The sequence below is a fragment of the Anser cygnoides genome, chromosome 8 (assembly GCF_040182565.1).
Source record: "Anser cygnoides isolate HZ-2024a breed goose chromosome 8, Taihu_goose_T2T_genome, whole genome shotgun sequence".
Taxonomy (NCBI): Eukaryota; Metazoa; Chordata; class Aves; order Anseriformes; family Anatidae; genus Anser; species Anser cygnoides.
The window spans coordinates 30,663,241-30,677,968 of record NC_089880.1 but is presented as its reverse complement, the minus strand read 5'-3'; the positions used below and the strand labels follow the sequence as shown (position 1 = coordinate 30,677,968).

Sequence of the window (14,728 nt, the reverse complement as noted above, 5' to 3'; positions counted from 1 at the left end):
AACTTGCTGCCTTGTACACTCCCTTGCTTCTATGCCTATGTGTTCTGAGCACTGGAGCCCAACCTGGCATATGAATACCTACGTATTAGACAAATTAGTCGTAGCAATATTACTAACCTGTTACATGTTGATGAACCTCAGCTGTCCCATTAGATGCATAAAGGAAAAATAAATGTCTTAGCATAAAAGATTTAACCAGTCACAGTCAGCTTATGGAAAGACCAGATGTTAGAGAGATGATCGGACACTTGTGGCAATAAATATGTAGACAACAAACTCTTAAATTGTAACTATACAAGTAGTATTTAGTATGAAAAAAAAGTTTCTTTTACACCTCATCACAGAAATTGAGAAAGAGGTATAGTTACACAGTTTCACTGTTTAAGGAGAGCTTCATAAACACATCTTCCAAAAAGACATCTTTTTTGTCTAACTTAAAATGCATGTTTTAACTTAAGTGATATTTTACCAATATAATCTTTACAAACTATCGATGTATGTCACGAGAAAAATGTTACAGCCGTAACTTCATGCATTTAACTTCATTTCTTTGGACAGATATGCCTAGCACACAGAGCACTACTATGAGGCAAAAGGAAGGAATTTCCCCCACACATGCACTCCTTCTTGTTATTTTGTCAAAAGAAAGCAGAAATATTGTGAAACTACTCTATGGAAAACACGACCTCTGTTCATCCAGTATTGCCTTATGGCAAAGATATGCAACTGATAGTCTGCACGTAGAAAATGTTTTTTAACACACATGGTCAAAAAACTGTGACGGATCAAGTTCTGTTTGCAACGAAAACGGCCTTTTACAAAAAAGCATGACACTGTGCACCCTACTCTTCCATGAAACATCCATATTTCATGTTTAACTCTCCTCCCAGAAATCCTAGCTTACGGGAAATTACATCAGAAAAGATGAGAAATCAAGGTGTAAATACTTTTTATAAATAGGAACAACCGTTACAAGTGTCAAGCTTTAGTTTGAGACTTTAAAGCTTCTGCAATGGAAAGAAACATTAAATTTAATATTTTTCCAGTTCTATAAAAAAACTACTCAGAACATGGAAGTAATCAGCTAATGGCGGCAAGGATGTGATTTAGTATATAATTCAAAGCTCTCACTCACCTATTAGGTGAAAGAATGATGAATGGGATGTACACAGTCAGCATGCTAGCTTGGTGATTTACCTACCTTGTATTTATAGTACAATGAAGTTTCTCATCACCAACCTGTATAAACTGCAGTAAAAGTAACACTGCTGCAAACATGAACCATCTTTCACCGAAACACCAGCAGTCACTTACAAGCCCAAAGGTAGCTGTATATGACAACTGAGTACAAAAACGACTTGTATAACTACAAATATATTTTAAGAAATGTTGTTTAAGACTGTTGAAAAGTCTGGATCAAACAACAGAAGGAAAACAGAAACACACTTTCCCAAAACAAAAGTTGTTGTCCTTATACCCAACTGAATGACATGAGAAGTCTACCTTTTGTTCTGGAGGTGAAACTCCCACAACGGGTTCATCCAAAAGAGACTCATTGCCATCATCAAAAAGTCGCCGACAGCAAACCATCGTAAATGGAGGTGGCACTTCTTTCAGAAAAGTGATTGCCTCACGGCGTGACTTTCCATACAGCTGAACTCCATTTACCTGCACAGAAGGGAAAACACACATCCACACTAAGTTATTTAAAAGGATGTCAACCAGATTCTTTTATTAATTTTTTGTGTATTTGTCTTTCCCAACTGCATATGAAAATCTACTTTTACCGAGGAATTACAGCAAAGCTTGCATAGTGTTATTAACACATGCTTCTTAAGTACACATGCATTACTATAAATGTTGAACTTCATCTGCAAGATCTTGTGACTACAGCTACATCATGTCTCTGCTCTCTTCAGCTTCCTACAACTCCTCTTCTGCTCACCACGTTTCCTACTCCAAACCTTTCCTGGTGTTGTAATTTCATTTTCACCTATTTCTCTGATGGGCTTCTTTTTCTTTTTTTCTTTTTAGCATTAGGCTCATTTGTTGGACTTTAAAAAGAGAAATTCAATTTTCCAAATTTCCAAGAAACCACAGATCTCCCTATGCTTTAGATGGGCTCAGTTTTGTGCAAGACCACACAACAATCTCACTTTAGACTTCACTGTTTTTCATATTCTCTTTTTTCCATCTTTTCTTCCTACTTTTTACAGTGTAAATGTAGCTTATACTGCTGAGAAACACGGAGTTCCTCTCCTCCTAAAAGCCAGCTAAGGAGAAAATTCAAAGTGGTGTAGCTCGCCTCCAACATGGTAAGATGAACTGCCACGTTTTTTTCCTGTAAGAATTGCAGCAACTGCTGAGCTATCAGGCTAATCCATTAGTTAATTATTTAAACAGAAGTATCTACGCGTAAGGATTTTTTAATGCATGAGAGTGGCAGTGTGGTGGAAAGTTACCAGCATTTCTCAGCATATTGTGATTGATGGAGAAGAGCTACTGTGCACTCCCAAGCAGACTCGGGGACTCCCATTTCTCCTTTTCAAGCTGCCAGAAATAAGCCTCTAAACACACAAGGTGCCAAATACCCCATTCAGTTACCACAGCCCTGTAGTTACTTGCACTATCAAATAGGAGTCGGTGAAATTTCAACTAGCAAAACTAGGACACAAGGAAGCAATTTACTCCTAAAAAAGAACACCATGAAATTAGCTAAAATTAGAGAAAAAAAGAAAATACCATGCTTTCTATCATAATTCAAACACATCATTAAAAATAATCAGCATTCAACCTTCTGCATATTAAAGAAAATTCCTGTACTGATCACATTTTAATCCCGACTGTATCAGGCCCAGGTAGAGCTGCTTGTTTGGGGAATGTGGCTGTCACTTTTTCCATTGCAAACCCGTACTTAAAGGGATTTATAACTTGGCTGCAAAAACACACTCTGGGCTAAACCTGGCATACATAGCTTTAGCCCTGGAGCACATTTTTATTTTGTTGGTTATTTTTTTTCCAGCTACAGAGTAGAAAAAAATGTATGCTCACTAGGTCTGAACATATCTGTGAACTTAATTGTAAACATACAGTAATAAGTAAAATTGTTTAAAATATCTACAATTAATGTTTCCTAAGTTACTCTGCAGCACTCTTTAGCACATTGCTTTTAGTATACAATTTTTTGTTTAGTGGCCAAGAAATTTAAACAACACTTTCAGCATTCCATTAATCCCTTGCTTCAGGAATCAAGATTTCCTCCATTAAGTGATAACTGAAAAAAATGTTTTAGGTCTTATATCAGTATAAATTTTTGATGTTAAATGGTGAACAACAAGTAAAGGCAATAGAGCAGTGCAGCTACCAAATTAATCTTTCAGAAGGCCTAATTCTGTTCTCATTGATGTCAATTAAATGTTCTTTGCATCCACTAAAAAAACCCTCAAATTCAAAATATTCCACTAAGAGACAGTGTTCAACAGGAAATGTTAATGACTATTTGCAGTCTGAGACGTTGATAGATATACATACACACACAAAACAGATAATATTTTTAATACTATTAATTTCATATTTTTCCTGAGCTGATGGGTCCGGCCTGATTCTGGTAACTTCAAAGCTGTCCCAATACCTCTTTATACATATTTAAACAAAGCGATGTACTACCTTGAACACGATTGTCTTTCAACACTCAACCACCAAGTTATAATGCTTAACAGGAATCATTCTTTCTGAGACTGCTGTAAATTTTTTAGAAGTGACAAATATTAAGAAAGAAATATTAAGAAAGATTACCCACCATGTAGAGTGTAAAAGCTAATGCTAAATTGCTCAAAAGACTGAAGGATCACAGATACAAGTACATTCAATACATTATCTCTACCCTTATGACTCTTGATAATCATATTAAACTCTTCAGAAAAGAGGTCACGGGAAGTCACCATTTTGTCCATAAAGGAGGAATGAAATGGTGAAGAAAACGACTGTGAGACTGCTGCTCTAACTGCTTCCACAATCAACTCTTTAATACAACTATTTCACACACTGCAGACAAACTAAAAATTAATATGAGCCTTTTAAAGAAGGATTAAAGAATATATTAGAGTTTTTTTTTTTTCTTTTTTTTTTTTTTTTACCTCTAGAAGCTCATCCTCCAGTTGCAGAAGACCAAGTGTTGCAGCAGGACCATCTGAAGCAATTGATGATATGTAATGATGCCCATCAAACGTGTCAAGCTCAACTCCTAATCTCAAAGTGTGGATGGGTAATAGCTGTCAAAAAATGAGACAATACGTATCTGTATCTACCATAATATAAACACATTCAGGATGCAATAGCTCACCAAATGAAACAAAAAAATGATTAAATCTTCAACTGACATCATCTGTGTTACACCACAAGGGTCTATCATTTCTCTTTGTGAACCATTTGCACAAGTCAAAACAACCGGTCAGTCCTTTGGGGGAAAGGCAATTTGCACTGTACTCTTAAATAATGTTAGCATACTGAAAAACTGCAGGGAAGACAAGTACCGCCTAAAGTCTATCCTACCCAAAAGGTGAGTTTCAACAAAGCTGACAGAAATTCTGTCATCACCATTTTATACTAGGTCAATAATAACAGGATCAGCTGTCTTGTTCCTTGAGGATCTACACTACTTTTGAGGTAGAAAAAGTATCCATGAAGAGCCCCCTGCAAACATCTAACAGTACTGGCATCCTTATTTCTGCAATGTAAAAATCAATCACTTTGTGTTAGCCTTTTCTCAGTTCCACCCCCCCCACCTCCAGGAAGCCTCCAATCATGAGTGTCTTTGTGATAGTATTAGGAAGACTAGCATAAAAGTGATGCATTATCCAGAAAAGACAGCAGGAATCATGGCAATCTGGGGAGAGGAGGTAAAGATAATCAGCAGCATCTGCTCCTTCAGGTTGGTAATTTTCTGACTTTTTATTACTGAAGTTGAAACACTGACTCTTCTTGGGTTTCCCCAGTTTATTTTGAACATTCAAGTCAAAGCAGTAAGCCATTGATCCTTGGCATTTCCTCACAATCATGCTTGATTATGAGTTTGTGGCCTTTCTTCACTAAGACATCTCCACAAGCATATAAATACATCACTTACAAAAATTTGTTTTGTACAATATTAACACACATATCAGGGACGTTTATCAAAACCTTCAGAAGACAGAAATTAATTTCAGCTCTGACCATTCCAACTAAAGGATGCCCTACCCTAAGATAGGATCATTACGGCAAATCCCTCTGCAGGACCACAACATTGTTAAGCAGAGTTACCATCTCTGCTCCATTTTGTAGTGACTTTCAACAATTATTCCATAAATGAATTTTAATACAATTAAGTGCCTGACAATTTGAGCCTTACATGCATACATCCCTTTTATGCCTTTCCTTAAGCTTCATCTTAATTTTTTCTTTTCTTTTTTTTTTTTTAAGGTGCATTTGCCCATGCTATGAAAAAGTATTGGACCGGTCCAGAAAATAAGCAGGACATGGGCAGCCTCTTTTGGAAAAGCAAGAGAGACAGAAAGCTGGAATCTCTCAAAATTTCTGAAATACGCAAGTCTGGAATTTTGAATCATGCCCTCCTGGAATTACTCTGCCAACGTATCCCATGAAGGAAATCATGCAAGTCATACCTTTGAGTACTTCTGGAGCTCTGAGTCATCCGTGATGGGCATATCCACATTCACAACCTAAAAATTGTACAGTATAACAATTTTCAACGGCAGGACAATACAGACTTTACCAGAATTATCAATTCTGGTCCAAAAAAAAAAAAAAGGCAAAATGAGCTGTATTTAAACAGTCACATTGATGCAAAATAATTTTAAATAAGTGTCAGATAAGTTTTTTAGATGCACAAAAGTTTACATCTAGGAATGCTGTGATTATGCACTATTAGCAGACTCCAACATTATCCTATTCTTGAAATCTGAACGACAATTTTAGTCAAGTCCAGTAATCTTGTATAAGCACAAAATGCCATTATGTTTGACACAAATACCCACAGCAACTTGCCAATCAGAATTTTAAAAGTATAATAGCTAAAGTTATTACTTCAGGCTACAGTACAGCCATCTAACATCTAGACTAAACCACAATCTCTTGCAACATGTTTCTAACATGGCTTGAAATACATGAGTTTAATTACCAAATTTGAATGGAAAATGGATCATTTAGAACAGGGTCAAGAAATCCCTTCAGTATATCTTTAGTTTATTTATTTGAATAAAATAACCATAACATTTACCACCAATTTTCTTGTAATGCTCTTCCTTCACAGAATTTATCTGTAACCTTAGAAGATTATTTATTCAAATTTAAATTGTAATAAGATGAAATCTATAGTGATCCATGGCCCAAGGTTGGAGCTTGGGACACTGAAATGGAGCGTGTCTGGGAGGATTGCTACACTTGTTAGAACTGGAAACGTATATAGCCTTGCAAAAATCAGGTAACTGTTTTCCTTCAGGCTCCTGTTGAAATTTCTAGTTTAACAAAGTATCTACAAAACAATGTTAAGTCTTGGCTTTTTCTTTCAGCTTAGCTTTAAACAAGGCTCCCAGCATCTTGTTTTCCAGTACCTAGGGTGTTTTTCCCAGCAGACAGAATCCATTTGGTGTCCGTTCAGTTGTAACTAAATGAATCTATGACTGATAACTCCTCAGCTTGACTCTTCACGGTTAGGTACTTGGCAACAAATACCACACGGCCATAAATCCCCACACAGGCTCCTAGGGCCTCCTTCCATTTCAGCAGGATCTCAGTTTCATTCCCTGAGTTGGTGCCACAGAGGATCGGAAACACGGAGGCCGCGAGTGACACTAAATCCTCTCGTCAAACAACTGGGGAATACTGGGGAGAAGGACTCCAACTTGCGGTCACCTTCAGGGGAGGTTCAGGGAGCTGAGTGTAGGGGCGAAGCAGTGTGAACAGGGGCTGAGCAGGCTGAACTCAAGCTAAACACCGTTACGAACACAGCCAAGCACGACCAGAGGGAGGCTCATATAACAAAAACCGGAAGAACCAAAAACCGACTTTCCAACCAGGCTGCCATAACAGTTTCCTTCTATTATTTAACAGGCCCAACTATTAACATTTTAACAACCATTAACATTAAATGGCCTCAACTCCTGCCAGGGGAGGTCCAGAATGGATATTAGCAAGCGTTTCTTCACAGACAGGGTGGTTAGGGGCTGGAACAGGTTGCCCGGGGAAGCGGTAGAGACACGGACCCTGGAGGGATTTAAGAGGGGCATGGAGGTGGCTCCTCAGGGCCACGGTGTCACAGCAGACTTGGCAGCGTCCGGGTGATAGCTGAACTTGAGCTACAGGGTCTTTTCCAACAGAAACGATGCTATGATTCTCACTCCTGCCATTTCACTGGCGGCAGCTCAAGAAGAATTAGAAACAGACAGTTTCACACACTAAGCAGGTTTGCGTCCTCTGTGGGAAGCACGATAGCTCTAAGGGAAGAAATATCAGACTCTTGAAATGCAAGGATGGGAATATCAAGCAACTGAAGTGGGCAGCCAAACAGATTTATTACATCATGTACATAATCTCATACGAACTTCAGATCTTAAAGGAGTGCTAATGGAAAGAAGAGAAGCAAGTTTCTCAAGACAATTCTTAAAGCTCCTTTAAATCTTCCAGCGAGCAATTGGAATGATGGCTACTCCAAGTAGTAAAAATAAGTGTCTCTAAATCAATTGGACAAGCCATGCAAAGGCAAACAGGGCATGTTGGTGGTGGCAGTGAGAATTTCTTAAGGCTTCAGAAAGAGCATTGGCTGCAGACTTCTATCTGTACTCCCTGACTGACGCAGCCCTGAAAAGCAGTACTGAATTACAATTTCAGTCAACTCCTTACGACAGTTCATCAAAATAATCTTTTGCTTGGCAATCATTTAATACGAGGTGAAGAAATATCTAATAGGCACTGGCACCATAAAGTTACAGTACCTTGAATTACTTCCTATTTTCCCAGTATGTTTGAAAATCATTCTTTCACTCTTCTAATAAAATCGTAAGATTCTTCATGAAACATGGGAGCTCTGTTCTGAGCCTTTTTTTTCCCAGTGCACAATAAAACAAACAGATCATAAATGAAATCACAAAAAGAACACATCTTTTAAGTGGCTGCTGTGATGTAGATTTAAAAGGACAGCTGATTTTTTTATACCCCTGTTTCTGTCTAGTTTCTATAATAACAACAGTATCCATATAAACAGATTTAAAAAATATATTAATTTTACAATTTCTGTATTTCAGCCTTGATGTTAATGGAAGCAAAATTTGATGTTACTGATCTGTTCCAAACACTGAGCTGTTCTATAAACAGCCTGTAATGATAAGCTCACAGATGTGTAATTAAAAAAAAAAAAAAGAAAAAACACAAAAAAGCAACACATACATGAGTGTAGTTCATTGAAAGATAACATACCATAACTTCATATTCAGGTCCCAGCAGGTTTTCCCACTTGGATTTCAGCTCATATGCTGGAGGAAATGGGACTCTTCCTAAATATGAAAGCAAGTATTAAATTTACAAGCACATTTTACATTCAGAAGTACATTTGCTTCTAAATACTTCAATAAAAATTCAGTGTAAATAAAAGATTACAGGGAATAATCACAAAAAGGAAATTGCATTAAGCTGAGTCTATCAGTGCAAATCAAAAATGACGCTCTTAGGAAAACAATGCAAAATGTCAGCTAGTGCTAAAGTGTGATTTATTCAACTGAGTGGCAGAAGAGGTGATGCTTGCGTTGATGAGATGTGAGTTCTGTACCATATAGTACTGTAAATAAATCATTCTTTCAGGCTGCAAAATAAATTTCACACAACTGCATAATTTGTTGCTACAGAACTGCTTGCCACCCCAAGGGAGCATTATCTCCCACCAAAACGAAGCCCCTTAAGAAGTAAAACACCTGACAAGATACTGCTGGTATCAAGGAGCTGCGTAAGCACAATGCAGTCATACACTTTATTTATACATTTGGCAGGTATGTCTAGTTTAATTAGGCCAGTAAGTAACATGAGCTTTAATATAAGCTCCAGTTCTAAACCAGTCTTCCGTGGGAACTTGGCTATCTTGACATTTATATCTTTTCAGCTTTCTTACTTATGCAACCAAGGCAGTATTACATTCACGTAAGACAATTTGACAGAGCTAGACAGCAGAAAATGACTGGCTGCCCCGCATTTGACCTCATCCAGAAGCTCAGCACACATATAAAGTTCCACGCTGAAGCAATGTTTAACTGGTAAGAATCAAACTTTAAAACAAATTCCAGCTAGCAGCCACAGCAGCAGCAACTGGGGTCTGAATTACTGAAAACTGTTTTTTTTTTTCTTTCCCCCCGAATGGCTGTAATAGTTTGTCAGATGTCTAGACGAGGCACAGACCACTCAGTATTGCCGATGTGTCACTGAAATTTCGGATTTAAATCACCACCTCACATTTTGCACACAAACTAGCAAGCAAAATACCTCGGGGGGGATTCTGAAGACACCAAGAAGCTCAGAGCCTACCCACGAGGAAAAGCCAAGACAAACGGGATGCCTAACTGCCTTTGCTTTCAACACCTTCATAGATTGCAAAGATAAAACACGTGAGCTTTGCAATAGAATCCTCATTACATCATTTTATAACTTTGAAGTTTTCCACTCATTAAAAATAAGGATTTAAGTTAACTTATACAACATAATTATATCTCTTCCATCACTTTGTCATGCCAGATAGGCAAATTCTGTTTGATCTGTGCTGAGAAACTACTTTGCAAAGAGCCTAACAAGTCAGATTTCTCTTGGAAATATCCAGTGCACCTTTAAACATTAGGCTCAAGGAGATTCAGATATCCAAGATTTCCAGCAATTCAAATAACTATTTGCTGTCACCAAAACCAAAGCCCACCAATAATAAAACCTTGGGCTTTTAAATACTAACCACAGTTCTCTTTGAGATAAATTATCTTCTTTAAAAAGGAAATGACGAGCTGTCCTGAAATTCTGGGCTGTGACTTGAGGCTTTTTCCTCCATTTGAATTTAATTGAAGTTTCTAAAGGGAAGTCATCTTTGCGAGCTTTTACCAAGTACAGGCTGATCACTATCTTTACTTCCCAACTGTAGCAAAGACTGAGCACCAGCACATCTTTCTACTCCTTCTATTTGCAAAAATACATAGGGACAAAAATTCATTAATTTCTTTTTTTGCTCTTACAAAGCTATCACATGGACACACAGCACCTAAGCACCTGCAGTCCCCTGTGTAGTCAGATATGGATTTTCAGGTTCACCAGGCGTAATGAACCTTCGGGTCAGGCCCACAGTTCAGTTCAACAACTATAAGCTGTGTTCAGTTGGCTGAATACAGATTTCTCCGTCACTTCCTAAATATGATACCAAAATCTACAAGTTGTTCAGAGCAGCTGTTGATGCACGTCCCCATCTGAAGTTTCCCCTTTTCTTTCTTTCAAACACACTCTGAAGCCTTTGCTTGTAACTTCCTCTGAACTGTGTAACGCTGGATGAAGGGACTTGGATTAGATATATTTAATTTCAATGGTATCACCCAAGTCACTTCAAATGCTCGTTTTTCTCCCCAAACAGCTTTTTCCACATGGCAGTTAGTAGCAAGTTGCTTTTTTAGTCCCTCATCCAGCTGGATTTCTCATGACCTGAGATATGTACATCTTCTGGAATGTATAAGGCTTCAAAAATTAAAATGCTTCCCAGAGACAGCTTTCATTTGCAACAACTTTCAACATAATTACAGTCCTGTCCCTCTGCCTGCACTTCCATACAGTTTTTCCCTTCTTGTTAGATAGTGCCAAGAATAAAACATAAGCGTATTGTAAAAATCATCTTTCCTGGTCAAAATTCCTGGCATCTTCAAAACTGGAATATTTTCTTCTCGCAATCTCTTCCAGATTTCACGAACTCACAAGGGTGTGTCCTGTGCTCTACCACCCTTCACTAATGCATCACCTTTATCTTCCCTACCGTTGGACGTTTTTCTCCAGACATCTTTAAGCTCTTGGCTAGCATCATCATATCTTCTGGTTTTGAGTACTGCTGCAAGGCAAAGGGAAGCAGTTCTGCCCAGTCTGCAGTCTTGCAGATGCAGCTGTTAAGTTAATTGCCTGTAGTCTGCTAGCAGAAAGTTTCAGGCCTCATGCACACTGCATCCTAAACCATGTTGCCTTTGTAACAGCACTGTTTAATCATGGTTTTGCCTGGCCAGAATTACTATTTAATACCTCTCCAGGAAACACAATTTAATAAGAATTTCACACAACTGGGCTTAAAAGGAAGTAATACATATTTTTATAAAACATACCTTTTACATTAAACTTTTAAAAGCATTTCCAGAGTTTAGTCAGAGCCTTAAATTAGCAGTATTTACTTTAGCACCACTATAATGAAGTGTCCATCACCATGTCCAAAATAAGCACCTATCTTTGGAATTTAAACTTGGCCACTATATTCTACTCGGAGGTGAAATCTTATACATCGTATTTCAGTATGAATAAAATTTGCAACTAAGTATTTCAACCTTTTAACAAAGATATACACACACCTATTTTATAGCTGCAAAAAGCTTTTGCAGTACTTTGTTACTTCAAGGGTTTTTTCCCCTATGAAAAATCAGTTTAATCAAACAACGATACTTGCTTTATTGTTTCATTAAAGGCCACTGATTCCTTACTCGGTTTGAAAACCATGCCCATTTCATATCCTGTAGGTCCAAGGAGGACCAGCACTACCAGATGGTATCAAGGGCAATATCCAACTGCAAACCAACACTATCTGCAGCATTTAAGTGTTGGTATCCCAAGACACATTCTGCATATGAACACCTTAACCTGTATTACCCAGGGTAGGGGAGCTCGGGCACACAGGAGAATAGAAAAGTCCGTAGTATCCTTGCTATGTGATACACTGGGATGCAGTGCACATACACCACGCTGCCTCTGCAAGCCATCAGCAAGGGCCCAGCCAGGAGCTATGAATTCCAGACAACGAAGTCCTTGCCAGACCCGGGTGCATCTGCACCATACTCCAGAGTGCTCCAAGAAAAGGGATTATGAGATTGGCACGATGTTAGAAATAAGGGGGCGCCATGCATATACATTTAACTTGGTTACAAATACCTTTAAAAATCAGGGGCTTTGGAGTATTTATGGAGAGGCAATGGATCCGTATCGGATCCATATCAAAAAGTCTGGGTATGCTATGGAAATGGCTCAAAACTACAGTCAGATCCAAGCTGACTATTAGGAGCACAGAGATCACTAAGGCATGTCTAGATAACATACCTTGAGACTAAGAGAGTTTGTTAGCTTTAAGCCAGGTAAAAGCAATTTCAGTTCCCCACATAAACTGATCCTGGCATTGATAGACCGTATTTGCACAGCGCGAGGTATTAGGTAACAAATTCCTCCGAAAGTTCTCTTTGCATCAGGGCAGACATCTGCCGCCTGTGACACAAGATAACCCAACCACAAGTCATCAGGAACTGACTAAGAGATACCGCTCACTCCAGTAGAAAAAGAAAAGGCTTTATGCACAGAAAGTTCCCCTGTATTTGAAGCAAGAAAAAGACTGGGTAAGTGACACAGGACAGTGCATTCCTCTTCTAGTCTCTGGCATAGTGAGCCTAAGTCCTCCTGGCTCTTTTGCCCCTAAATACATCCTACTTCTAAGTCCTTAAGTTTTTCCTCCAGTATAAATACAAATCAATATATGCTTTTCCACTCATGCAGCTAAAACAATGCTTTGATAACCTTAAATCTTAGCTACTCAGTCACCTCTGTTTTGGCTTCCTATTTCTGGGAACATGCAGAAGTCACAACAAAGGATGTCTGGTTATAAGGCTTGGACAGAAAAGCAAAACAGAATGGAGCATAGGAACTGCTAACATTTCTCTCATTTCCAGGTTGTCTTTAATACTGACAGATCTTCCACAGTCATAGCAAAATTGTTATTCATTGACAGCCATAATTTAGACTCCTCTATTGCATCTACATATCTAAGAAACAAGGCATAAGGATAATTTATGCTGACTTCAACACAAGCTGTAGAAATTCACCCAGAAGTTCCTGTAGATGAGGCCAGAAATCTGTAGAGGATTTGAAGTATGCCTTCTGGAAAGACCTCCAGCCTTGATTCCCAAGTCAGCTAAAAACCAAAGCAAGCCATGCCTTTGTGATCTGTCGCTACGCCCAACTGCCTTTTACTGCTAAAAACGCATGCCTAATTTCAACACCTATCCGGCCTCCAATTCCAGCTATAAGGTTTTATTATGCCTTTGCCAGACCAGAGATTCTCATCCTCCTACATAGGTAGGTAGTCAAAAACTTCCCAGTTCAGCTAAAAAGGTGGGGACAAGCAAGCCAGAAATTGCATGTCTAGAGACTGAACTCTAGTTTCCAACAGTAGCATGGGAGGAGGCAGTACGCAACAATGTCGGTACTACCAGGTAAATCAGTTGGGTCTCAGAATGAGCAGACAGAAAGGAGAGGCTCACTGCCAAGTGGGAAATCTCACAGGAGGTGGACATAACTTGTGCTAGGCTTCCTGCTTCTCCAGCACTCCAGGAAATATCAGTGACCAGCAGCACTACAAGCAGGGTAAGCAAAAAGGAGCGAGGCAGTTACGTGGCACTTGGTACATGGTTGAAACTCATGCTCCTCATGGAAAATGACTTACGAACGGAGATGTCACAAGATGTGATTCCCCATCGCTGCTGCTGCAGTCCTTCAGCAAGCCCTACTCAGTCAAATCTCCTGAGAGATGCTGCTGCAGCCCGGGTCACAGGCAGCAGGAGGCCAGGTCAAGAAGCTCAGGAGGTGGGTTCTGATCAAGTTGCTGCAGTGCCAGAACAGGGACCAAGTGGGCATCAGAGATGATATACAGGAAACCAAAAGAATATTTTGAAAAGACTCTGCAGAGGTGGAAGCCAAAGACCTGCGAGGGCTAGAAGGAAGATATGACTGAGGCAACACTGAATCACAAAGCAAATGTGAATTCCCAAGAGGGTAGAAGCTGACTCTGACTTCTGGCAGAAGGAGAAATGCTTCGTTGCCATGCTGTTCACCTTGTAATTTGGTTCAGGGGCCTGACAGCAGAGGAGGATGACAGAAAATTGCAGGCAGAACACCTCACGTCAGCAGAGAGGGACGAGGAATAGAAAGAACTGGTGAACTGGAGGAAGTCAGCTCTGCAGAGCTGATGAGATTCATTCCAGAGTACTGAAAGGGCTCCAACACCACTGCATAGAATCTTGCAAATGTATATGTATATAAATACACACTGGATTAAAGGCAATTCCAAAGAATCAGGAGAGATGCTGCAAGATATTCTATCCACCTGATTTATGTAGGCTCTGCTTCTTTTCAGTCTGAAAATTATCCTTCTGTTTTTGGATTTCCTCATTCTTACTGTCCACACTAGTTTCAGTCCCTACAGCTCCAGGGCATACTAAGGCTGGAACAGTTGGCTGCACTGTGAAAATAGATGGGAAAAAATAAATCAGACAGATGTTGCAAAATATAGGAAGTAGTAACACCACCTCACTAACTGCTTTTTTGTTTGCTTGTTTTGGCTACGCAAGAGTTTGGCACGCAGTTTTCCAGCAGCCCTCATTTCTCTCTCATTCCTCCTGAAGTGTCATCTTCTACAGCATGCCCTTAT

At 39.1% G+C, this 14,728-nt stretch overlaps 1 protein-coding gene across 7 annotated transcripts in view; it reads right to left on the bottom strand.

Moving 5' to 3' along the window:
* The window catches only part of PATJ (PATJ crumbs cell polarity complex component), a 147,755-nt gene that overhangs the window by 112,130 nt on the left and 20,897 nt on the right, over window positions 1-14,728 (bottom strand). For 6 of the 7 annotated variants that reach the window (XM_048062237.2, XM_048062236.2, XM_067001724.1 and 3 more), the window contains exons 13-17: window positions 14,405-14,539; window positions 8,470-8,546; window positions 5,661-5,717; window positions 4,137-4,271; window positions 1,504-1,668 (exon numbers count right to left, since the gene is read on the bottom strand). In XM_048062237.2, the coding sequence (XP_047918194.2) occupies window positions 1,504-1,668; window positions 4,137-4,271; window positions 5,661-5,717; window positions 8,470-8,546; window positions 14,405-14,539 (569 nt within the window). The remainder of the gene's footprint in view (window positions 1-1,503; window positions 1,669-4,136; window positions 4,272-5,660; window positions 5,718-8,469; window positions 8,547-14,404; window positions 14,540-14,728) is intronic. The other variant, XM_067001723.1, reaches the window with a different exon arrangement.